The sequence below is a fragment of the Leucoraja erinacea genome, chromosome 1, assembly GCF_028641065.1.
Source record: "Leucoraja erinacea ecotype New England chromosome 1, Leri_hhj_1, whole genome shotgun sequence".
In the NCBI taxonomy this organism is placed as follows: Eukaryota; Metazoa; Chordata; class Chondrichthyes; order Rajiformes; family Rajidae; genus Leucoraja; species Leucoraja erinaceus.
The window spans coordinates 16,072,537-16,097,268 of NC_073377.1; the positions used below are offsets into that span (position 1 = coordinate 16,072,537).

The 24,732-nt window shown below is 43.8% G+C and overlaps 1 protein-coding gene across 1 annotated transcript in view; it reads right to left on the minus strand.

Moving 5' to 3' along the window:
• Positions 1–8,087: 8,087 nt before the first annotated feature.
• st8sia5 (ST8 alpha-N-acetyl-neuraminide alpha-2,8-sialyltransferase 5) overlaps positions 8,088–24,732 on the minus strand; it is a 34,068-nt gene continuing 17,423 nt past the window's right edge. The window contains exons 3-8 of the mRNA XM_055656337.1: positions 23,345–23,431; positions 19,654–19,798; positions 18,834–18,946; positions 16,428–16,520; positions 14,502–14,952; positions 8,088–8,192 (exon numbers count right to left, since the gene is read on the minus strand). Of these exons, the coding sequence (XP_055512312.1) occupies positions 8,118–8,192; positions 14,502–14,952; positions 16,428–16,520; positions 18,834–18,946; positions 19,654–19,798; positions 23,345–23,431 (964 nt within the window). The 3' untranslated portion in view covers positions 8,088–8,117. The remainder of the gene's footprint in view (positions 8,193–14,501; positions 14,953–16,427; positions 16,521–18,833; positions 18,947–19,653; positions 19,799–23,344; positions 23,432–24,732) is intronic.

Consider the following 24,732-nt stretch of genomic DNA (forward strand, 5'->3'; position numbering starts at 1 on the left):
AGAAAACCCACGCAGTCAAAAGGAGAATGTACAAGCTCCTTACAGACAAGCACCCATAGCCAAGATCGAACCCTGGTCTCTGGCGCCGTAAGCTCTGTAAGGTAGCAACTACCACTGTGCCACCGTGCCGCATCTGTGGGAAGAAGGGTATCGACCCAAAACCTCACCTTTCTGCAGAGACCATTCCCTGCGCAACTCCCTAGTTAACTCATCCCTCTCCACCCAAACCACCCTCTACCCAGGTACTCTCCCTTGCAACCACAGGAGATGCAACACCTGTCCCTATACCTCATCCCTCGACTCTGTCCAGGAACCCTGACAGTCCTTTCAGGTTAAGCAGAGGTTCACTTGCATTTTCTCCAACCACATCTCCTGTATCCATTGTTCAAGTTGTGGACTACTCTATCAATCACAATCAAAATAATACTTTATTAGCAAGTATGTTTTGCAACATACGAGGAATTTCATTTGCCAAGTCGGTCATACAAGTAAAAAGCAACGGAACACACAAAACACATTTTAACATAAACATCCACCACAGTGACTCCTCTACATTCCTCACTGTGATGGAAGGTGAAGAAAAGTTCAAATCTCTTCCCTTTGCACTCCTGTGGTCAGGGGCCTCGAGCCCTCCATTGACGGGACGATCTTGACTCCCGTTTTGGCCCTCCGCATTGAGGCGATCAACTCCTGCATCGGGGGGAAGTGAGCTCCCCACGCCGGCGATCAAACCCAGCGTCGGGGCTGGTCGATCCTTCCGCGACATTGGAGCTTTCCAACTAGCTTCTCCCGGGTCTGTGAGCTCCTGATGTAAAGTTCCCAGGCCGGGGTTGGAGCAAGGGATCAGCTACGATGTTAAGTCTACTCCCCGCAGTGGGGTCCAAGGTCAGTCTGAGGAGGACTCCAGCTCCATCGATGGTAGGATGCAGAGCGACCGGTGAAAGCGATCCAGAAAATAATCGCATCTCTGGCAAGGTAAGAAAGTGAAAGAAAGTTTCCCCCCCCCACCCCCACATAAAACAAACCGGAGAACATTTACACAAATTTTTAACACATACTAAAAATAAAAAAAAGACAAAAAAAACAGACAGACTGTTGGCGGGGCTGCCAATCCTGCGGCACCCCTGGTGGTGGGATATATCAGCGAGATCAGGCTGATCTGGGTGATCATTTTGCTGAACATCTTTGCTCAGGCCTAACCGATCTCCCGGTTGCCATACATTTTAACTCCTCTTTTCATTCCCACATTGACCTTCCTGTCCTGGACCTCCACTGTCAGAGTGAGGCCACTTCGGAGCAACAGCACTCATAGAAACATAGAAACATAGAAAATAGGTGCAGGAGTAGGCCATTTGGCCCTTCGAGCCTGCACCGCCATTCAATATGATCATGGCTGATCATCCAACTCAGTATCCTGTACCTGCCTTCTCTCCATACCCCCTGATCCCTCTTAAATATAGTCAATGAACTGGCCTCAACTACCTATTGTGGCAGAGAATTCCAGAGATTCACCACTCTGTGTAAAAAATGATTTTCTCATCTCGGTCCTAAAAGACTTCCCCCTTATCCTTAAACTGTGACCCCTGGTTCTGGACTTCCCCAACATCGGGAATAATCTTCCTTCATCTAGCCTGACCAACCCCTTAAGTATTTTGTAGGTTTCTATAAGATCCCCCCTCAATCTTCTAAATTCTAGCGAGTACAAGCCAAGTCTATCCAGTCTTTCTTCATATGAAAGTCCTGACATCCCAGGAATCAGTCTGATGAGGGGCCAAGGTAGCAAAATAAACTTGTCAATGGAAGTGTTTAAAAACAAATCATATTTTGCTTGTGCAGCTTACAACCCAGCGGTATCAATATTGATTTTTCTAACTTCAAGTAACCCTTTGCATCCCCTATCTCTCCGTCCATTCCGCACCCTAGTCGGCATACTAGTTTCACTGTCTAACTCGGTATCACCTACCCTGTAGCCACCAATTGACAATTGTGGGCTCCACCGTTCCTTGATCATTATTGCTTTTTGTATATCTTTCATTCATTTATTCTATATCTCCCAATATCACCGTCTACAATATATCTCTCATTTCCCTTTCCCCTGACACTCTGAAGAAGGGTCTCAACCCGAAATGTCACCTATTCTTTTTCTCCAGAGATGCTGCCTGCCCCGCTGAGTTACTCCAGCATTTTGTGTCTATCCTCACATTTGGTGGGCTGTGCGTCATTATTGTGTGAAACACAATATATTTTGATTCTTGGGGAGATTCTCTCACCTGATCTCCCTTGAAAGCCTGTTGGTTAGTATAGTGATATTGATAAAGGCTTTTGTACCACTGCTCCCGTCTCCAAGTGACTTCCTGAACAACAATAGATCTTATTTCAAAACTGGCTACAGGGACTTCCTGCAGTGGTGAAAGGCAGCAAAGAAATCCAAGCCCATTAAATTGAATCAATCATCTGTTGTTTCTGTTACTCAGTGATTATTTACATAGTTAGTAGCTCAGTAGTACATACTGGTAGCATAGGTGGTGAGGGCAGGTATTGAGAGGGGTGGGTCTGCGATGCCAGAACCAACTGTTGAGCCTTCCCCATGTGTTGTGGGCCAAATTCAATGAAACACCAGTGAAGAGAGATGCCCACTTGATAACCCCAATGATATATTGGTATCCATATGCCTATGTGTTTTGCTGTCCCATTGTTTAACTGTGTAAAGGCATTTTAGATTCTCATGTGGCATTTGGATAGGGTTTCTCGGTTAAACATCGTTCTTGTGTGTTTGTCAACATGTAGCTAGCTTATTACTGAATATCAAGTTAGTTATTGTCTTATATCGTAAGTGTGAAGTTATAGGTGAAGTTTTTCACACATAGAGTTGAATGGATGTATGGAACAAGCTGCCAGAGAAGATAGTTGAGGCAGGGACTATCCCTATATTTAAGAATCAGTCAGACAGGTACATGGATAGGACAGGTTTGGATAGGGTATGGACCTGGGATGTGGGATGAGTGTAGCTGGGACATGTTGGCCGGTGTGGGCAAATTGGGCCAAAGGGCCTGTTTCCACTCTGTATCACTCTATGACTCTATGACCATGTGTGTACAGGCGGTTTAGATACTGTTTTGGCTTGGTTTTCTTGGTTGAGCACATCCTGGTGTTATTGCACAAGTACTTTGCCTGTTTAATAGTAATAAAAATGGAAACAATGCCAAAGGAGGTAGACCACACCTGGAGTATTGCGTACAGTTTTGGTCTCCAAATCTGAGGAAGGAAATTATTGCCATAGAGGGAGTGCAGAGAATGTTCACCAGACTGATTCCTGGGATGTCAGGACTGTCTTATGAAGAAAGACTGGATAGACTTGGTTTATACTCTCTAGAATTTAGAAGATTGTGAGGGGAACTTATAGAAATTTACAAAATTCTTAAGGTGTGGGACAGGCTAGATGCAGGAAGATTGCTCCCGATGTTGGGGAAGTCTAGGACATGGGGTCACAGCTTAAGGATAGGGGGAAAATCCTTTAAAACCGAGATGAGAAGAACTTTTTTCACACAGAAAGTGGTGAATCTCTGGAACTCTCTGCCACAGAGCGTAGTTGAGGCCAGTTCATTGGCTATATTTAAGAGGGAGTTAGATGTGGCCCTTGTGGCTAAGGGGATCAGAGGGTATGGAGAGAAGGCAGGTACGGGATACTGAGTTGGATGATCAGCCATGATCATAGTGAATGGCGGTGCAGGCTCGAAGGGCCGAATGGCCTACTCCTGCACCTAATTTCTATGTTTCTATGTTTCTAAGAACATCTGAAAGTATGCAGCAGGTAGGAATTCTTTTCAGGCACTTCCTGCGAGCGGGAGAGACGTCCGGAGGGGCTGATCAAACAAGCAAAGTCCATGTGGAAACATGTAGAAACAAAGAACTGCAGATGCTAGTTTACACCAAAGATAGGCACAAAATGCTGGAGTAACCTACAGTGCATTATGAAAGTATTCACATTTTTCCACATTTACAGCCTTATTTTTAAATGGATTAAATTATTTTTATTTATCATCAATCTACATACAATACCCCCGAATGAAGAAACGAAAACAGGTGTTTAGAAAATTTTGCAAAGTAATTAAAAATAAATAACTGAAATATCACATTTACATAAGTATTCAGACCCTTTGCTATGACACTCAAAATTGAGCTTAGGTTCATCCTATTTCCATTGATTACCCTTCAGATGTTTCTACAACTTGATTGGAGTCCACAAGTGGTAAACTAACTTAATTGGACATGATTTGGAAAGGCACACACCTGTCTATATATATAAGGTCCCACAGTTGACAGAGCATGTCAGAGCAAAAACAAAGCCATGAAGATGAAGGAATAGACCGCTGAGACAGGATTGTGTCGAGACACAGATCTGGGGAAGGGTATAAAACAATTTCTGCAGCATTGCAGGTCCCGAAGAGCACAGTGGCCTCTTAAATGGAAGAATTTTGGAACCACCAGGACTCTTCATAGAGCTGGCCGTCCAGCCAAACTGAGCAATCGGGGGAGAAGGGCCTTGGTCAGGGAGGTGACCAAAAACCCGATGGTCAATCTGACAGAGCTCCAGAGTTCCTTTGTGGAGATGGGAGAACCTTCCAGCAGGACAACTATATCTGCAGCATTACCAATCAGGCCTTTATGGTAGAGTGGCCAGACAGAAGCCACTCCTCAGTAAAAGGCACATGACAGCCCGCTTGGAGTTTGCCAAAAGGCACCTAAACAAGAATCTCTGGTCTGATGAAACCAAGATTGAACTCTTTGGCCAGAATGCCAAGCGTCATGTCTGGAGGAAACCAGGCACCCCTCGTCACCAGGCCAATACTATACCTACGGTGAAGCATGGTGGTGGCAGCATCATGCTGTGGGGATGTTTTTCAGCGGCAGGAACTGGGAGACTAGTCAGGATCGAGGCAAAGATGAACGGAGCAAAGTACAGAGAGATCCTTGATGGCTTCGGGACAAGTCTGTGAATCTCCTTGAGTGGCCCAGCCAGAGCCCGGACTTGAACCCGATTGAACATCTCTGGAGGGACCTGAAAATAGCTGTGCATCAACGCTCCCCATCCAACCTGACAGAGCTTGAGAGGATCTGCAGAGAAGAATGGGAGAAATTACCCAAATACAGGTGAGCCAAGCTTGTAGCGTCATACCCAAGACTTGAGCTGTAATCGATGCCAAAGGTGCCTCAACAGAGTATTGAGTAAAGGGTCTGAATACTTATGTAAATGTGATATTTCAGTTCTTTATTTTTAATTACTTTGCAAAAATTTCTAAATACATGTTTTCGCTTATTTATTATGGGGTATTGTGTGTAGATTGATGATAAAAAAAATAATTTAATCCATTTTAGAATAAGGCTGTAACGTAACAAAATGTGGAAAAAGTGAAGGGGTCTGAATAGTTTCTGAATGCAATATAGCTGCCCCCCCCCCCCCCCCCCCCCCCCCCCCCCCCCCCCCCCCCCCCCCCCCCCCCCCCCCCCCCACCCCCCCCACCCCCCCCCCCCCCCCCCCCCCCCCCACCCCCCCCCCCCCCCCCCCCCCCCCCCCCCCCCCCCCCCCCCCCCCCCCCCCCCCCCCCCCCCCGCTAATAGTAGCTGTGTTACTTTGTATCCATCCAAGGTCCATGTGTCTCTGTCAGGGGAAAGGAATGAAAAACAACAGCTGTTCCCAATAATGTTGGCTCACATTCACAAGCCAGCAAGGTGTCAACTTGGATCTGATACTGAAAATGTGTGCTATGTCTGATGAGGAGAGATTAGGAGACAGATAGCAAGAGGGGGGAAGGTGCAGCAGCAATATTTGTTAAATGATGAGTAGCGAGCGATACCTGAGAGAGGGATTGGGAAAAGTACATATATCTCACAAGGTTACTATATCCTCCTCTAAAATTTACCTTTTGCAGTTATTCTTCCAGGAGGTTGGATGTCATTAGTGATGTATTTATCCCCCAGCACCAACTATCCTTGGATCCTGCAGCTTACTGAGTCATTTCAACAGAGGTCAATAGTCAGCCGCGTTACTATGGCACTGATTTATTTAATTAGCTGAAATACTGTAGCTGCTGAGGAGGGATCAGAATTAAAGGACGCTCTTTTCACAATCAAAATAATACTTTATTAGCCAAGTATGTTTTGCAACATTTCATTTGCCAAGTCACTCGTACAAATAAAAAGCAACGGAACGCACGCACATTTTAACATCAACATCCATCACACTGACTCCGCAATCCTCACTGTGATGGAAGGTGAAAAAAAGTTCAATCTCTTCCCTTTGCTTTGGGACGGAGATGAGGAGAAATTTCTTTAGCCAGAGGGTGGCGAATCTGTGGAATTATTTGCCACAGAAGGGTGTGGAGGCCAAGTCAGTGGATATTTTTTAGGCAGAGATAGATAAATTCTTGATCAGTACGGGTGTCAGAGGTTATGGGGAGAAGGCAGGAGAATGAGATTAGGGGGGAGAGATAGATCAGCCATGATTGAATGGCGGGGTAGACTCGATGGGCCGAATGGCCTAATTCTGCTCCTATCACTTATGACCTACCTTCCTTCCCAGATCCATGGTGTTTTCTGCCTGAGATGTGGGGAAGATGAACATGAATCAGTAGCGGCGCTCACGTGATCATTAACTTCTCTGCAGTTTTTCAAGCCTGAGGCTCTATAATGTGTCAGTCAGGCCGCATTTGGAGTACTGTGAGCAATGTTGGGCCCCACATCTGGGGATGGATGTACTAGCTCTGGAGAGGGTCCAGAGGAGGTTTTCAAGAATGATTCCAGGAATAAGTGGGTTAGCCTATGATGAGCCTCTACTCGCTCACTGGGCCTCTACTCACTGGAGTAGACTTGATGGGCCGAATGGTCTAATTCGACTATTCTTTATGACCTTATGAACTTGTGTACGGTAATATAAACACCTAGCTCCTGCGTCCTTGACATAATTTCCTTTACCATAACCCTCACCACCTGAAATGTATTGGTTTAATTTTGTGATCGCTGGTTCCTTTGTGTTGATAATGGGAATCTTCCGGTTCAAGTGTGCGTTCTGCATGAGTGAAGTGGAATCAAACTCTGATCCCAGAATGAATATATAAAGATATACCTCACCACCGAGTGTGTGGTCCTGACCTCCCATCTAACTCATTGGAGATCTTTGAATTATCTTTAATCGGACTTTATCCTGCACTAAATGTTGTACCTGTTATCAGTACACGGTGGATGGCTTGATTGTAATCATGTAGTCTTTTCTTTGACTGGATAGCACGATATCACTGTGCCTCGGAGCATGTGACGTTAATAAACTAAACTAAAACTGAACCTATTTACATGGAGAAAGTTTCACCCACATTATAACAATGACGATTGATAGTGAAAATCAGGTGGTGCAGCGGCAAAGTTACTGCCTTACAGCACTTCCAGTGCCAGAGACCATGGTTCGATCTCGATTATGGGTCCTGTCTTTACGGAGTTTGTATGTTCTCCCCCGTAACAGTGTGGGTTTTCACCCGACTTCTTCGGTTTTCTCTCACAATCCATAGATGTGCAGGTTTGTAGGCTAATTGGCTTGGTATAAATGTAAATTGTCCCTAACGTGTGTAGGATAGTGTTGACATGCGCGAATCGCTGGTTGGCGCGGACTTGGTGGGCCGAAGGGCCTGTTTCCGCACTGCATCTCTAAAACTAAAAAAACTAAAATGAATACATTTTAGGTACTTGGGAGGATATGAGGTACAATTTACAGGTTTCTTCCAAGTCGACAGCCGGGCTGTGTAAAGAAAAAGCTATTTAGACTAACTATTTGCAAAACATGTGTAGGAAAGAACTGCAGATGCTGGTGTAAATTAAATGTAGATACAAAATGCTGGAGTAACTTAGCGGGTCAGGCAGCATCTCTGGAGTGAAGGAATGGGTGACGTTTCGGGTCGAGACCCAAGAGATGCTGCCTGACCCGCTAAGTTACTCCAGCATTTTGTGTCTACATGTTTGCAAAACGTGTTCCATTCTGGTGTATGAATCCTGTGTCCATTCTGACATTCAATAAATAGATGAAAAAATACTATGTAATTATCACATTTATTTTTTTGCATCATTTCCATTTATATATTATCCTTCACTGAAAAAGGGAGCCTCACAAGCAGGATCATTTTTTCTGAAATGTCCATTTCCAAGATCTATTCAAAGGAAATCACAATGACATTAATCCGATCAGTCATGCCCAGATCCCAGACTTTTGAATAAAGGGAACACACTTCCCACCAACAGCAGAGAAGATCAATGTATCAGGGAATGGTTTCTTTCCAAAACTACACACTATTAAAATTCAAATCATGAAAGATGTGAGTTGGACCTGACAAGGTGCAGTTTAATGTGCCAAAGTCTCCCTGATATGTTATGTGCTAAGAACTGTAGTGAAAGAGTGAGATCCAGTAATGCCTACTCTTCAGAGAATAATCTGTACCTGAATAAACACAGTAACCTTGAAAAGAATCAGACATCTTAAGCAAAGTCACTCACAGCACTGTATTAAACAGTTTTATATATATATATATACATTCATTCACAGATATGCTTCTGGCAAGGCCAGCATTTATTGTCATCTTGAACTGAGGTGTGCTGATTAATGAACAAGGATGAAGTGTTACAGATCAAACCTGTGACAATGGGAACCAGATGGTGTTTTATGACAATTTATTGACGAAACAAGGAACTGCAGATGCTGGTTAATACACAAAAGGACACAAAGTGCTGGAGTAAATCTTCGGGTCAGACCACATTTCTAGATGGGGTCCTGGAGTGTAATTTTATCTTTCCTGATGCTGGCTTCTTATTCCAGATATGGCTAAGAGTAGACTAACCATTTACTCCTTCTGTGCATCTGAACTTCATTAGCCTGCACTAAAAGATCACTCGCAGTCATGGTCTGAATTAGATAACATTTTGAACAAAACAAAGCAAAAGTCCTTGGTGCTTCATGGGTCGGGGTAGGGGTCAGACTTGAATGTGGGACGTCTCCACAGGTGCTGATGAAACAGTAGCACTTCTGCTGTTGAGCAATAAATGGGGAGGGTGAAGGTATGTAGGGTAAAATGCCGAGGAGAGGGGTAATGAACTTGACGTGAAGCTATTGACATTGCTGGGGTGATCAGCAAGATGTGCATTGTTAGAAATATTGTCCGTTTTTAACTTTTGACGAATCATACAAAAAATGGAGCCAGTGGTGACTCGTGTATACTGCTTCAGTGTAATTTACTATTCCTGCACTCTTGTACTTAAGTATGATTGTGCCTATGTCTAGTAAGTTTTTACTGAACTGCGTGCAAAAAAAAGAAATTTCACTGTATCTAGGTACATGTGACAAAAAGTTCCATTGAACCATTGAAAAACTATTCTGTCAATTTAGTTACCAATGACTTGAGGAGAACAGAGGATAGAGCTTCGAAGGCCAAAAAAAGAGAAAACAGAAAAATTAAGCAAAATGGATAGACTAGTGTTTAAATGTTAATGATGCTACATTTATGGGGGGGGGGGGGGGGGGGAGGAGAGAGAGAGAGACACAATAGAAACACGGGGTGCACAAAAATACAAAGAAATAGTGGCAGAATTAGGTCAACAGGCCTGCCTGGCCATTATGATCATAGCTAATCTATGCTGGCCTCAACTAACCTTCTGTGCCAGTGCCCCATATCACTCATGGAGGCAGGTGATATTTCTGAAGTGGATCCCTCTCACTAAGGTATAACTTTTGTTAAAAATCTTTTTTAACAGGGCGTACCTTTCGGAAGGAGATGAGGAGGAATTTCTTTAGTCAGCGGGTGGTGAATCTGTGGGATTCATTGCCACAGACGGCTGTGGAGGTCACGTCAATGGATGTTTCTCAGGTGAAGATCGATAGATTCGTGATTAGTACGGGTGTCAGGGGCTCTGGAGAGAAGGTAGGAGAATGGGGTTAAGAGGGAGAGATAAATCAGCCATGATTGAATGGTGGAGTAGACGTGATAGGCTGAATGGCCTAATTCTGCTCCTATAATTTATGAAATGTGAAACGGGCTCGGCTAACTCTCCAGTGTTCATTGCCATCTCTAGTTGGATCTGCTCAAACAAAAATACTAAAATTAGATTTCAGAAGGGAATTCAGGATAGATCAAGGATCAGCAGTAGACTTGCTGCCTTGCAGCACCAGAGACCCGGATTCGATCCTGACTATGGTGCTGTCTGTTTATACGTTCTCCCTGTGACCGCTTGGGTTTCTCCGGTTTCAAGGTTTCAAGGTCAAAGTCAGTTTATTGTTACATGTACCAATTAAGGTAAGTTGAGTTGGATTGGATTGGATTCCTTTATTGTCATTCAGACCTTTTGGTCTGAATGACATTTTGTTGCCTGCAGTCATACATATAACAATAAATAACCAAATATACAATAAACACAAATTAACATCCACCACAGTGAGTTCACCAGGCACCTCCTCACTGTGATGGAGGCAAAAGTCTTAAAGTCTCTGTCTCTTCCCTCCTTGTTCTCCCTCTGCGCTGAGGCGATCCAGGCTTCCGTTGTTGTGACCCCGCCGGATGATCGTAAGTCCCGCGGCTCAACCGAGCTTCGCGAACGGGCCGGTTCAAGCTCCGTGGCCTGGGGTGGTCGAAGCTGCCGAAGATGCCGCCCTCCAGTCCAGCGGACGCAGCTGTAGTTGCGGGAGCTCCGGAAAAACAGGTCATCAACCTGTGACCTGCGAGCTCCCGACGATGTTGTGCACTGGGTCTGCGGACGAGCCCCGAATTCAGGTCACCGCCACCGGAACACTGCCACAGCTCCAAATTCGGCCAGCCTCGCGTTTGTAAGTCCTGGCTGGCTCTGACTCCGGAGCCTCGAGGTCGGTCACGGTTGGAGGCCACCAGCTCCGTCATTAGGCCTCAGCGCAAACGGAGGCAGAGAAGGGGGATACGACAAGAAAATTTGCATTCCCCCAAAGGAAGAGACAAAAAAAAAGTTTCAACCCCCCCCCCCCCCCCCCACATATACACAACCTAATAAACTAAAATTTAACTAAAACAAGACAACAAAAAAAACCCCAACAAAAAAAGTAAAAACAGACGGACTGCTGGCGAGCCGCAGTAGTCATCAGCGCCACCACTTCCGGACCGTTGCAATACAGCCATACTAAGTGCCCACATAAAAGTTGACATAAACATCCACCACAGTGGATTCCACATGGAATGGAGCTCCGGAGTCGGCCTCTTCTTACCAGAGTCTTACGATGTTAAAGTCCACAGGAGCTTCGATCCCCGGCAAAGAGATCGCAAGCTCCGCGATGTTGAAGTCCTGCAGACTCCCGCAGCTTGGACCACCCGACGGTCTCCAGGAAAGGCCGCCAACTCCACGATGTTAGACCGCAGTGGGGGTGGAGATACGATACGGAAAAGAGTCGCATCTCCGTTGAGGTATGGGATTGAAAAAAAGTTTCCCCAGCCCCCCCACCCCCAACATAAAACAAACCAAGGAACACTAAAATATAGTTTTAACACATACTAAAAAGAACTAAAAGAAAGGACAGACTGTTGGCGAGGCAGCCATTGCTGGTGGCACCATCCTCCCACACTCCAAAGATGAATAGGTTTGTGTTATTGGCTTCAATAATATTGTCCCTAGTTGGCTTCATGATAATAGGTGTCGCCAGTTGGCATGGACTCTGTGGCCGTAGGGCCTGTTTCCATAATGAGTAGGATAGAGGGGTGATCGCCCTTGTTGGCATGGACTCATCCGTGGGCCGAAGGGCAGGTTTCCATGCTGGATGATCAGCCACTAAAAATGGCGGTGCAGGCTAAGGGCTACCTACTCCTGCAGAATTTCTATGTTTCTATCACTAAAGTCTGGTCTAAAAGCTACAGAGTTGAGAATCTTGCCTCGGGTGTCAGAGTAAAAGGACAGCTGACTGCCATCAATAAGTACACAGATGGCCCAATTTAATTTTGTAAGTGTATTCTTTAAAAGGATCCTGCTGGTGAAACTACTCTTTAGCTCTAACCAATATTTTTTTAATCAATAGTGATGATCTATGAATTTATAGCACACAAAGCACATAAATGTCACCACCATGCAAAAAAAAGAACTATACATCTTTTAACAGACACATTAACGATAAATTTGTGCTTTACAGGACAGTGGCAGAATAAACAATTGAGCTTTTTGAATGCATTGAAAATAAAAAACTGCAGATGCTATAAGTCTGAAGGATTTTTGGCCTGAAATGTCAACTGTTTCCCTTTCGAGATGCTGCCTGATCTGTTTATTTCCAGTATTTTCTATTTTCATGGCTGTTTTAAGCTTATAATGGCTATTGGAGAGTCATTGCTGTTAGTGGCATTTCCAGTGAACTGTCAGCATGTTTGTCCTGCATATCGTCTCAGAAATTCCACCATTGACTGCTGGTAAACTAGTCAAAGGCACTATTATGTTTTACTTACATAGCCGTATATTATTTGTGTGCTTGATGTAAATGTTCCTGATTAAGGGTTAGTCAACATAGAAGTGCACAATGTAGAAGGATTTTTTAGCTTGTCAGCACCTGCGATCCTATCTCACTCCATTAACAATTCCCACCTTCACAGAGCATTCGAATATTTTTTATTGATTAAAATCGGTTTCAACCTGTGGATGGAAGAGCAGGATTCTTAGTTTATTAACCCGAATGATAATGGAATTTTAACTTGACATCATCCTGCCAATGGCAATTGCTTAGTAATATTACTCAATAACTTTTATGACAATTTTGAGGGCATGACCAATCATATTCATATTCCAAGCAAGAAAGATCCTTTACGTCATGACAGACTAATGCCCCTGTCCCACTTGGGAAACCTGAACGGAAACCTCTGGAGACTTTGCGCCCCACCCAAGATTTCCGTGCGGTTCCCAGAGGTTTTTGTCAGTCTCCCTACCTGCTTCCACTACCTGCAACCTCCGGCAACCACCTGCAACCTCCGGCAACCGCAGGGGAACCTTGGGTGGGGCGCAAAGTCTCCAGAGGTTTACAGGGGCATAACTCTTTCTGATTCTCTCCATCTGTACTCATCTTTAGAACAATCCATTTCCAGATCAAATCATTTTACTAAGAACAAGGGGTTGCTCTGCAGGATGCCAATTCTTCTGTGTTACTGCAGAGTAGTTTAGAAGGATGATCCTGGGGCTGGAACATATTATTATGAGGAATAGGTATCTCAAATAAGAGGTGATTTCTTCAGTGGTGGTTTAACTGACATTTATAAAACTATCAGTATCTTGGACAGGGTTAACAGGAAATCCCTAATTTTGCTTAGCACAGCAATCAATGATCAAGGCCCATTGATTTACGTTGATTGGAAAGAGAAATTGGTCGAGAGTAGAGAAAAAGAAGTTCATTGATAGAGTAATGAGGAACTGAAACTCAATGATTTAAAATGAGTTAGTGCAGGACCTCATCACATTTAATGTCTGGATGAACATATGAAATGCCACAACCGTGCAGAAATGTTGCCAGGACTAGAACGATGGGGAAAGGTTGATCAGGCTAGGATGTTATTCCTTGGAGCGCAGGAGGATGACAGGTGATTTTATAGAGGTGTACAAGATCATGAGAGGAATAGTTGGAGCAAATGCACAGCGTTTTTTATACAGAGTAGGGGAATCGAGAACCAGAGGACATGGGTTTATGGTGATGGGGAGAAGATTTAGTAGGAACCTGAGGGGTATCCTTTTTACACAAAGGATGGTGGATGTATGGAATGAGCTAGTAGAGGAGGAAGAAACATTTGGACGGGTATATGGATAGGATAGGTTTAGAGGGATATGGGCCAAGTGTAGGCAGGTGGGACGAGTGTTGATGGGGCACGTTGGTCGGTGTGGGCCAATTGAGCAAAAGGACCTGTTTCCACGCTGTGTGACTATGACGATAACTCTAACCTACAAGCCAAGAGCTGAGACGTGTGAAAAGTTTTCATTTGGACAGTGTGGACAGAATGTGCCAAATAGTCTTCTTCTGTTAAGTAGATTTCAATGAATTTATGATTCGCTTTGAGTTTTGAGGGAGGCTTATAGAAGAAATTGACGGCTTATGCCGGACAAATTCTTTAAAATTAGGGGAAATGTAAGTAATTGATTGATCCCATCCTTTAAAACCCACAAGAAAATCCACAATGGCCAATACTAAATCTTGGAAATTTCCAGTTTGAACTGAAAGAAGACTCAAACAGTTGGAAATGCCACCAACAAAAACAATCAAATTTCATAAAATCTTGGGCCACCCCTTTGACCAATGATCAAAGAAAAAGACAAAGTTTTATTGGGGAAATCTTTGTTTTTCTTATCACAGTGATAGCTTAACTAGACTACTTATTGCATACTTCTCTAACCAATAATGTGAAAGGATGGTCCTTACAATGAACATCCACCTAAATAATCAGAACGTCTAGGCTTATCTTTGTCTGTGGTAACAAACATCAGCTACAAACCTCGGTATGGACCTGAAGAATCCCCTTGCTGTGCATGTGCAGAAAATTGAAGATCTCAGAAGTCATCTTGTGGAAACCTGGTCGAGGTTTGACGTTGTCATAGTAATGGTGGGTGATGAAATAGCCTGAGGGGTCCATGGGAAATGACCAGAAACCATAGAGATGGACTTCTTCACACAACTCCATTGCAGCTGTCACCAGCATTAAACCACTACTGAGGCGTTTGGCTCTGAGCCCATGTCTCAGCCAGAAACGGGAAAGATTCTCGAGATAGCGGGGATGGAAGTAGAACGTGGATTGCTGGGACTCAAAGTCATCCAGTACATACTTGACTCTGAATGAAACATCTGTGTTACGGGTGTTGTAGAAAGCTGGCATCACCACAGAAGCATTTTCATATGCCTGTATTACTTCATAGAATGGCCGCCTCCACTTTTCTAGCTTTTGGAATCTAAAGGCAAAAACATTGTCATCTTAAAACTTTTTTGAGGGCTGTTATTTTTCCAACAATGGAAACTTCTCTTCATATTTTATTTCCCAACATTATTTTTCCATCTTCCCAAACTCAGTAATCTCGGTATGTCAGAACACTGTGCCTTCAATGTCAGTATTTCGTACCCATCCCGCCTGTATCCATAGCGACAATTTATCATTCTAGTGGGGACTGCCATATTCACAGCATCATATTCCTTGAAAGCGTTAATGAATCGTATTCCCAGAACCAATATCCCATACCTCTGATGTTGACATCAGAATCAAATTCTTTTTGCTATTAGCGCTGCCTTTGAATTAGTATTGAAGTTGTCTATACGGAGTTAGTACGTTGTGGGTTCTCCCCGGGTGCTCCAGTTTCCTCCCACACTCCAAAGACATACAGGTTTGTAGGTTAATTGGCTTTGGTAAAGATTGCAAATTGTCCTTAGTGTGTGAGATAGTGCTAGTGTACGGGGATCGCCGGTCGGCGCAGACTCAGTGGGCCCAAGGGCTGTATCTATAAACTAAACTAAACTAGTAGTAGTATTTGTTTATTATCGTTATGGTTACTATAAAACCGTGAAAAGCTTTTTTTGTGTGCTATCTGTTCCCAGGAATCACTCGAAACGAGTATTACTGTCCTCTTTTGGGAGGACGCCTGTGCGTGACTTTGTTTAACGTGGGGAGACTGGTGCACAGACAGCCACCACACGGTCCTTGACAGATCTGGGTCAAGATCCACTGGCATAGATTCCAAGACGACTGGGGACCCTTTTCTGCTGCAGCCTTCATCTGCCTTCCCAGCCGTTGTGATGCTCCACTAAAGTCAAGCATCATCCTCCGACTGTTCCAACGTTGAAGTGTTGGCTGGATTGCTCTATGTCAGGGACCTCCCCCTTGACCTTACCAGCATGGTGGCTCGACCAGGAGAATAGCTCCCGACGGCATCGCTCTCAGGATCTCAGGACCACACAAGCTTTCCCACGGATTGTCCCAGAGAAAAAATCCAATGTCTGCAACGAGGTAGGTTGGACAATCGGGACTACACCCTAGCTTATGGGAGGACCGTTCAGAAGACTGATAACAGAGGGGAAGAAGCTGTTCCTGAGTGTGGTGGCATGTTTTTCAAGGTTTTAAATCTTTTGCCTGACAGGAGGGGGTGAAAAGGAAATGACTGGGGTGGAATAGGTCCTTGATTATCTCTGTCCATAAAAGTAAAGCAAAACTATCACTTCACGAGAACCAACCTCCAGCAGAAATAGTACAGCAGCAGTACGTGAATGGTCCTTCATCAACCCACCTCTATTTGCAGCACAGCAATCCAGCAACCTGCCCGTTGTAGTTTAAAGCCATTCGCCTAAACAATTTGAGGGGTCACATGCAGGTTGTAGGACCACAATACAACTTCACCATACGTGCACCATGAATGAACGATAAAATGTATTAACCCACCTCTCGGTTACAATGCTCGGATTTATTGTCACAATATCTGTCTTCAGTCCAACGTCCATGGTGTATTTATCAGAGATTGGTGGCAAATTACACCTACACAGAAGCCAGCAATGAAATGAATAAATACTAGAAGATTTAAATTGAACACATTGCACACTGATGGAAACTTCTCCCCAACACTCAAAGATAATGAGCTTTACTGAACGTTGGAAAAATAAATGCGCATCGGGTCAGTGCAAAGCTACAATCTCTTGGTTTATCTATACTGTACTACTATATTTTCTATGCCACATGGGGATGAAGTGATACTCCAATGAATAAATTAACTGCATCTTTGGCCTCCCATCCATCGTTTGGTACTGAGAAAACATATCCTGTGCATTGGGGGGGGGGGGGGGGGGGGGGGGGGGGGGGGGGGGGGGGGGGGGGGGGGGGGGAGCTTTGAGTTACTATTACGTCAAGTTACTATTTCACACAAATTAACCTATAAAAATATAACGATGTTTTATATAAATATAGCTGAAATCTTTTCACCTAGAAATATCTCTGGGCTGGTGGACCTACAAACCTTCATCACATTGAAATAGTAATAGTCATAACACAACTACAACCTGGGACTGGAAATAGACCAGATATCCCTTTGGTGGATATCTTGGTCAAGTTAGACACAGAGGGCTAAATTACCTCCTTCAATGTCACAAATTATTAAGCGAGGTTGTGAAAAGTCAACTCCATGCCTCATCCTTGGAGATTGAGAGAGGGATCTATTACTTTTGGGTGTAAAAAGTCTCACATGGATCCATTTTAAAAGCCTTATATTTCGAAGCTGCTTTGCAGGAAATACAAAATGAAAATGAAATGAATTGTTAGAGGGATGGCAATAGATTTCAAGAGGATGAGGATGGGCTGGTTTATCTAGCAGATGTGCTGCAGATGTGCTGCAGATGACATTTAACGGAGAAATGTGCTTAATTCAGTTTAGTTTTGTTTATTGTCAATCAAGCCGTCCACCTTGAACAGGTACAGGAGAAAGGGAATAGTGCAAGATAAAGTCCAGTAAAGTCCGATTAAAGATATTCTGAGGCTCTCTAATAAGGGTCTCCATATGATGTCCTACATTTCAGCAAAAATAAACTGATGGATGTAACTGTAAAAAGGAACATGCAGAGAACTCCATGTCTTACAATTCAGAGGACAGAATGAATATTTTAAGACGTGTGTTCAAGAAGGAACTGCAGATGCTGGAAGATCGAAGGTACACAAAAATGCTGGAGAAACTCAGCGGGTGCAGCAGCATCTATGGAGCGAAGGAAATGGGCGACGTTTCGGGCCAAAACCCTTTTTCAGACTGATGGGGGGGGGGGGGGGAGAAGGAAGGAAAAAGGGAGGAGGAGGAGGAGCCCGAGGGTGGGGGAAGATGGGAGGAGACAGCTCGAGGGTTAAGGAAGTGGAGGAGACAGCAAGGGCTAGCAAAATTGGGAGAATTCAACGTTCATGCCATCCGGACGCAAGCAACTCAGGCGGAATATGAGGTGCTGTTCCTCCAATTTCCGGTGTTGCTCACTCTGGCAATGGCAGGAGACCCAGGACAGAGAGGTCGGATTGGGAATGGGAGGGGGAGTTGAAGTGCTGAGCCACCGGGAGTTCAGGTAGGTTATTGCGGACTGAGCGGAGGTGTTCGGCGAAACGATCGCCCAACTTCCGCTTAGTCTCCCCGATGTAAATCAGCTGACATCTAGAGCAGCGGATGCAGTAGATGAGGTTGGAGGAGATACAGGTGAACCTTTGTCTCACCTGGAACGACTGCTTGGGTCCTTGAATGGAGTCGAGGGGAGAGGTGAAGGGACAGGTGTTGCATTTCTTGCGGTTGCAACAGAAAGTGCCTGGGGAGCGGGTGGTACGGGAGGGAAGGGAAGAATTGACAAGAGAGTTGCGGAGGGAGTGGTCTTTGCGGAAGGCAGACATGGGGCGAGATGGGAAGATGTGGCGAGTGGTGGGGTCACGTTGGAGGTGGCGGAAATGGCGGAGGATTATGTGTTGTATTTGCCGGCTGGTGGGGTGAAAGGCGAGGACTAGGGGGACTCTGCCCTTGTTGCGAGTGCGGGGATGGGGAGAGAGAGCAGTGTTGCGGGGTATGGATGAGACCCTGGTGCGAGCCTCATCTATGGTGGCGGAGGGGAATCCCCGTTCCCTGAAGAACGAGGACATTTCCGATGCCCTGGTGTGGAACGCCTCATCCTGGGAACAGATGGGGCGTAGGCGTGGGAATTGGGAGTAGGGGATGGAGTCTTTACAGGGGGCAGGGTGGGAAGACGTGTAGTCCAGATTTTAAGACATGAAAGCATTTCTTGAAGATTTTTTTGGGCATTCAGCAGTAACACTTGTAAAAGCACTGCTCCATCGTACCTGAATACAAAATCCGTGGAATCGATCTCATTGCCACACCTACTGTTCTTCAGAATTCCTCCATTCCCGACCACTGCACATTTTTTAAACTGAGAACGTGAATATGGCATTTCCTATGAAGAGGAAACCTCACAGAATGAACAGAAATAACAAAGACTTGACAAAGTTGGTTGCTGTCATAATAATATAACGCTAGCGTCAAAATCAAACTCTTCTTTGTCCTCTTCATGCATAGAAATATACAGATACATATTGAGAACTATGCCCATGTCTTTCTTTCTATATATGTGCCCTCAGGCCTTTTCTTACCTCCAGTTCCCTCCCCTCTACTTTCAGCCTGAAGAATCCAAAACGTCACCTATCCTTTTTCTCCAGAGATGCTGCCTGACCCGGAGTTACTCCAGCACTTTGTGTCTATCTTTGGGATATATCAACAACTGCAGTTCCTTTCTATGCACTTTCCTTCATAACCCTTTTGCTCTTAACATATCTGTAGAAACTGAACATACACTCTTTGAGACAGAATAATCCACTTGCTCACCTTCCTGCATACCTTCAATCTGAAAACACATCTAGTTAATTAGTTTATTTCCACTACCTCTTTCAATGACCTTTACTGATTCACTCGTGTTAAATTTCATGACTTCATGATACCGCTGCAAATGACTTGCATTCTTTCTTCCAACTTCCCAATTACTGAGTTCTTACAGCAAATTTGCAGCAAGTCATTTGAAAATGGAAGGAGCATTTGCTGTTCTAAACGGGGAATTAGTTATCGCCTTTTGAACCCTCAACGCGTCTCATAGTCTGGTAGCCTTACCTTTGGAAATAATTCAAATACATCTTCATTGATGAAGAGAAAGCCACTGCTGTCCACCTCGTACTTCAGCTTGATGCCCTGGGGAGTATTCTTCTGCGTTGTGAATAGAAATGCTGGCGCGTTGCAGCATCGGGTCAGGCGGGATCTGTGGAATCAACCAAGAAGATGGAGGCACAAATTGGGCAATTCAGCACATCAGACTGGAAAGAGATGACTGCCACACTGTGAAAGATATCTCGGAGGCAGATATACGAAGGTGGTGAGGATGAAATTTGGGGTTTGCGCTGAATTTTCTCCCCCACCCATTTTATTGATGTCATATCAAACCCTCTTTGATTAGTACGGGTGTCAGGGATTATGGGGAGAATGGGGGAGAGATAGATTAGCCATAATTGAATGGCGGAGTAGACCGAGAAACATAGAAAATAGGTGCCTTTGAGCCAGCATCATCCAAAATCAGTATCCCGTTCCTGCTTTCTCCCCATATCCCTTGATTCTGTCGGCCCTAAGAGCTATATCGAACTCTCTCTTGAAAACATCCAGTTAATTGGCCTCCACTGCCTTCTGTGGCAGAGAATTCCACAGATTCACAACTCTCTCAGTGAACATTTTTTTTCCTCATCTCAATCCTAAATGGCCTACCCCTTATTCTTAAACTGTGACCCCTAGTTCTGGGCTCCCCCCAACAGATGGGGTGAATGGACTAATCTGCTCCTATGACTTATGACCTCTAACTCCAGAACTATAGCTCTGCTTTCCAACACTTACTTATTCCCTATCAGTGTGCCCTGTGTGGCTCTATGTAGCAACCATTGCAATCTGAAGAAGGGTCTTGACCCGAAACGTCACCCCCTCCTTCTCTCCAGAGATGCTGCCTGTCACGCTGAATTACTCCAGCATTTTGTGTCTATCTTCATTGTACTTGCAAAGTTGCATAAACATTCTCAACAAGAATCGCACCTAATCACTGTTGGCTAACTTGCAATATTTCCAAGGATTTACAAGCTATTTTTGTCGTAACATAGCCTGGAAACATTTCTCGAGTCACTAGTTGATGATAATCTGTGCCTATAATTATCACACAGAAGAATCTAGATGTTAAAAAATAGCGTTATGTATTTTGATAAAAAATCCTTCAATTAAATATTTCAATATATAATAGTTTGAATAATAAACAAGTTTGTGATGTTCCTGCTTCCCCTTTAAACTTATGTATTTATTCCATTCTTTATTTTGTATTCTATACATTATAAATTATTTCAAGTATTTGATACATTTTTTAGTTTGTCTCTTTGTTTCTTAGTTTGCTGTCTGCAATCTGAACTGCTGCCTCAAAAGTACTTTGCAAACAGATTGCGATCACCAGTGCATGTTGTATGCATGGGTGCGCGTGACAGATTTTCCCTATGCATGCATAGATGTGCTTATCACTCAGCAATCTATTTTCAGCATCAAAATTAGCAGGTGGTACCTAAAAACGATGAGACTTGTAATATTCCTACTACCATCAGTTTGAAGAAGGGTCCAGACCGGAAACATTGCCTATCCATGTCCTCCAGAGACTCTGCCTAACGTGCTGAATTACTCCAGCACTTTGTGTCATATTCACACATAGGTATTTGGCTATACAATAGATTTTAAAATAATACATGGATAACAAAAATACAAGATGCTAGAAATACTCATCGGGCCAGCCATATCTGGGGAGAGGGAAACAGAGTTAATGTTTCAGGTCAACAAAGTTTCATCAGAACTGAGTATTTCCAACACATTTTTATTTCAGAATTTCAGTATATGCAGTTTTTGTTTTGTTTTTCATTAATTAAATCATGGTTTGTTTGATCTTCACCTCAATGATATATGCATATTCCAATTGTTACTTTGAATTCTGTAAGATATTTTAAAAGACTAGCTAAAAAATTGCACTTTCTTTTCATGAAAGATAGGCATAAACTGCTGGAGTAACTCAGCGAGTCAGGCAGCATCTCTGGAGAAAATGAATGGTTATGGTTTGGGCCGGGAATCTTCAGATTGCTGTCTGAAGAAGAGTCCCAGCCCGAAACATCACCCATCCTTTTTCTCCAGAGATGCTACCTGATCCTGGAGTTATTCCAGCACTTTGTATCTATCTTGCATCTGCAGTTCCTTTCTGCACACTTCGATTTCATGGTTTGCTGTCTGTGAGAACTATTCACAGGTAACCAGGTCGAGGATACTATTGTTGCTGGACAGAGGCAGCAATTGACATCAAAACTCCATATACCATGGAGATTGCAATATCTTGTTTCACATCTTTGTCATAGGTGCACAACATTGGCCACCATCTGCCAAATCTTTCTCTTGGCACAAAACATATTTTACATTCAACAAAGGAAGGCCTTTCGTCACATAGGCTTTTACCTGAATTTGTTTCTCTTTCTATGTAATGTTGCCCCATGAATTCCAGATGCAGTTGACTGTACCTCTCAACCCCTACTGAGTCGAACCCTTTTATTCTCCATTCCTCTCACTCCTGCTGTTTCAGATATATTTACTTTTTATTTTGTTTAGAGATGCAGCGTGGAAACAGGGCCTTCGCCCCAGCGAGTCTGCGCCGACCAGCCATTCTCGGACATCCGCACTTTCCTACACTCTGGGGAAATTTACAATTTTTTTGAAAGCCAATTAACTACAAACCTGTCCATCTTCTTTTTTGTGTAACCTAACCTACAAACCTGTCCATCTTTGGAATGTGGGAGAAAAGCTCCTGGAGAAAACACAGGGAGAACGTACAAACTCCTTAAAGAAAGCATCCGTAGTCAGGATTGAACCTGGGTCTCTGGCACCGTAAGGCAGCAACTCTACCGCTGCGCCAATGTGCCATCATACTTATCTTCCTCCGTTGATGGAAATCATACTCTAACTTTTTATATCTTCCTTATCATTCAAACTCTTTTCAAAAACTCTCCCCTTCCCATTATACTTCTATAATTCTCATATAACCATATAACAATTACAGCACGGAAACAGACCATCTCGGCCCTTCTAGTCCGTGTCGAACACTTATTCTCCTCTAGTCCCATCTACCTGCACTCGGACCATAACCCTCCATTCCTTTCCCGTCCATATAACTATCCAATTTATTTTTAAATGATAAAATCGAACCTGCCTCCACTACTTCCACTCGAAGCTCATTCCACACAGCTACCACTCTCTGAGTAAAGAAGTTCCCCCTCATGTTACCCCTAAACTTCTGTCCTGTAATTCTCAAATCATGGCCTCTTGTTTGAATCTTCCCTACTCTCAATGGAAAAAGCTTATCCACGCCAACTCTGTCTATCCCTCTCATCATTTTAAAGACTTCTATCAAGTCCCCCCTTAACCTTCTGCGCTCCAGAGAATAAAGACCTAACTTATTCAACCTATCTCTGTAACTTAGTTGTTGAAACCCAGGCAACATTCTAGTAAATCTCCTCTGTACTCTCTCTATTTTGTTGACATCTTTCCTATAATTTGGCGACCAAAATTGTACACCATACTCCAGAATTGGTCTCACCAATGCCTTGTACAATTTAAACGTTACATCACAACTCCTATACTTCTATACTCATCCTTTTCTAAGTTCACTGACATGCTCCTTTTATACTCTATCCTCATCAGCCTCTATGATCATCCCCCTTACCTTAGCTTCCCTGCTTGCTTATCAACTTACTTAAAAATGTTGGTAGCACTCTGGTTCCTTTCCCATTTACACAACTGCAGGGTCTTCCAACGTTCAAACAGCTCAGACTGCTTCACCCTGCAGAACAAAAGAGCAAAGAACTAGATGAGGTTCATCTAGTTCCCTTCATTGTCAGAACCATTCAAGTCAATGACATTTAATGAAGTTGATATGTGCCATGAATTTACGCTCTTCAATATTGTAAAATAAACTTACATCGTGAATCTTTTCCTCCTTATCAACAGTAAGATGCCAGCCAGAAACTAGGCCCAAAGTTTCCTTCAGCTTTCATTTTAATTTAACTCTTCAGATTGCCTGGAGGGTCAACAAAGTGACCATGTCCTGGTCTAAATAAGCACCCACACTACGCCAATGAAGCCACCAGAACAAGAGGAATCATTGTTTTGCCACTTGTGGTTTGGGATTAGGAATTACACCTGTTCATTGAATGATCCAGGACACGTGGCAATGGTTTTAAGATTAGAGCCAGGATTAAGATGAAGAGATGCCTCCACATATAGAGGTTAATAGGCATATAGAACACAAATAGTTTTGTCACTCATCTTTCATCGAAGCGTGATACAATGCTTATAATCAAAGGTATATGAGGATGTGGTACAAATAACTTTACTTCAAGTTATGTTATATACTAACTGAATATAGTTTAGTTCAGTTTAGTTTAGATACAGCAAGTCCGCACCAACCAACACTAGGTTATCCTACACTGTAGGGACAATTTACAGATGCCAATTAACCAACAAGCCCGCACGTCTTTGGAATGTGGGAGGAAACTGGAGACAAAGCCCATGATTTAAAGAGTTTTAAGATGAGAGGAGTAATGTTTAAAGGAGATGTGCAGTTTCTTTTGTATAGAGAATGGTGAGTGCCTGGAAAGCGTTGCCTGGGGAGGTGGTGAAGGCAAATACAATGATGGCATTTAGGAAGCTTTTAGGCACATGAATATGCACGGAATGGAGGGATATGGATTAGAGATATGTGCAGGCAGATTTGTCCTTGGCACCATGTTTGGCAGAGACATTGTGGGCTGAAGGCCCTGTTCCTGTTCTGTACTGTTCTATGTTCTGTGGGAGAGGCATAGAGAGGGTAGGCAGTCGGAAACTTTCCCCATGTTGGAAATTAAATGTCAAATACTAGAGGGCCTAGCTCTAAGATAGATTGGGATGGGGGGGGGGGGGGTGCAGTAATGATAGCAATGTTTTAAAGGAATTTCGGCAAACCCAGCGTGTAGGCAGGGACTGGATCAGTGGTTCCCAACGTGGGGCTTACGCCCCACAGGGGGGCAATTTGATTTTTAAGGGGGCAATTGAGCGCAACTGAGGAGGTCTGGGTCCAAATTTTCGATTTTTATTTTTTTGGAT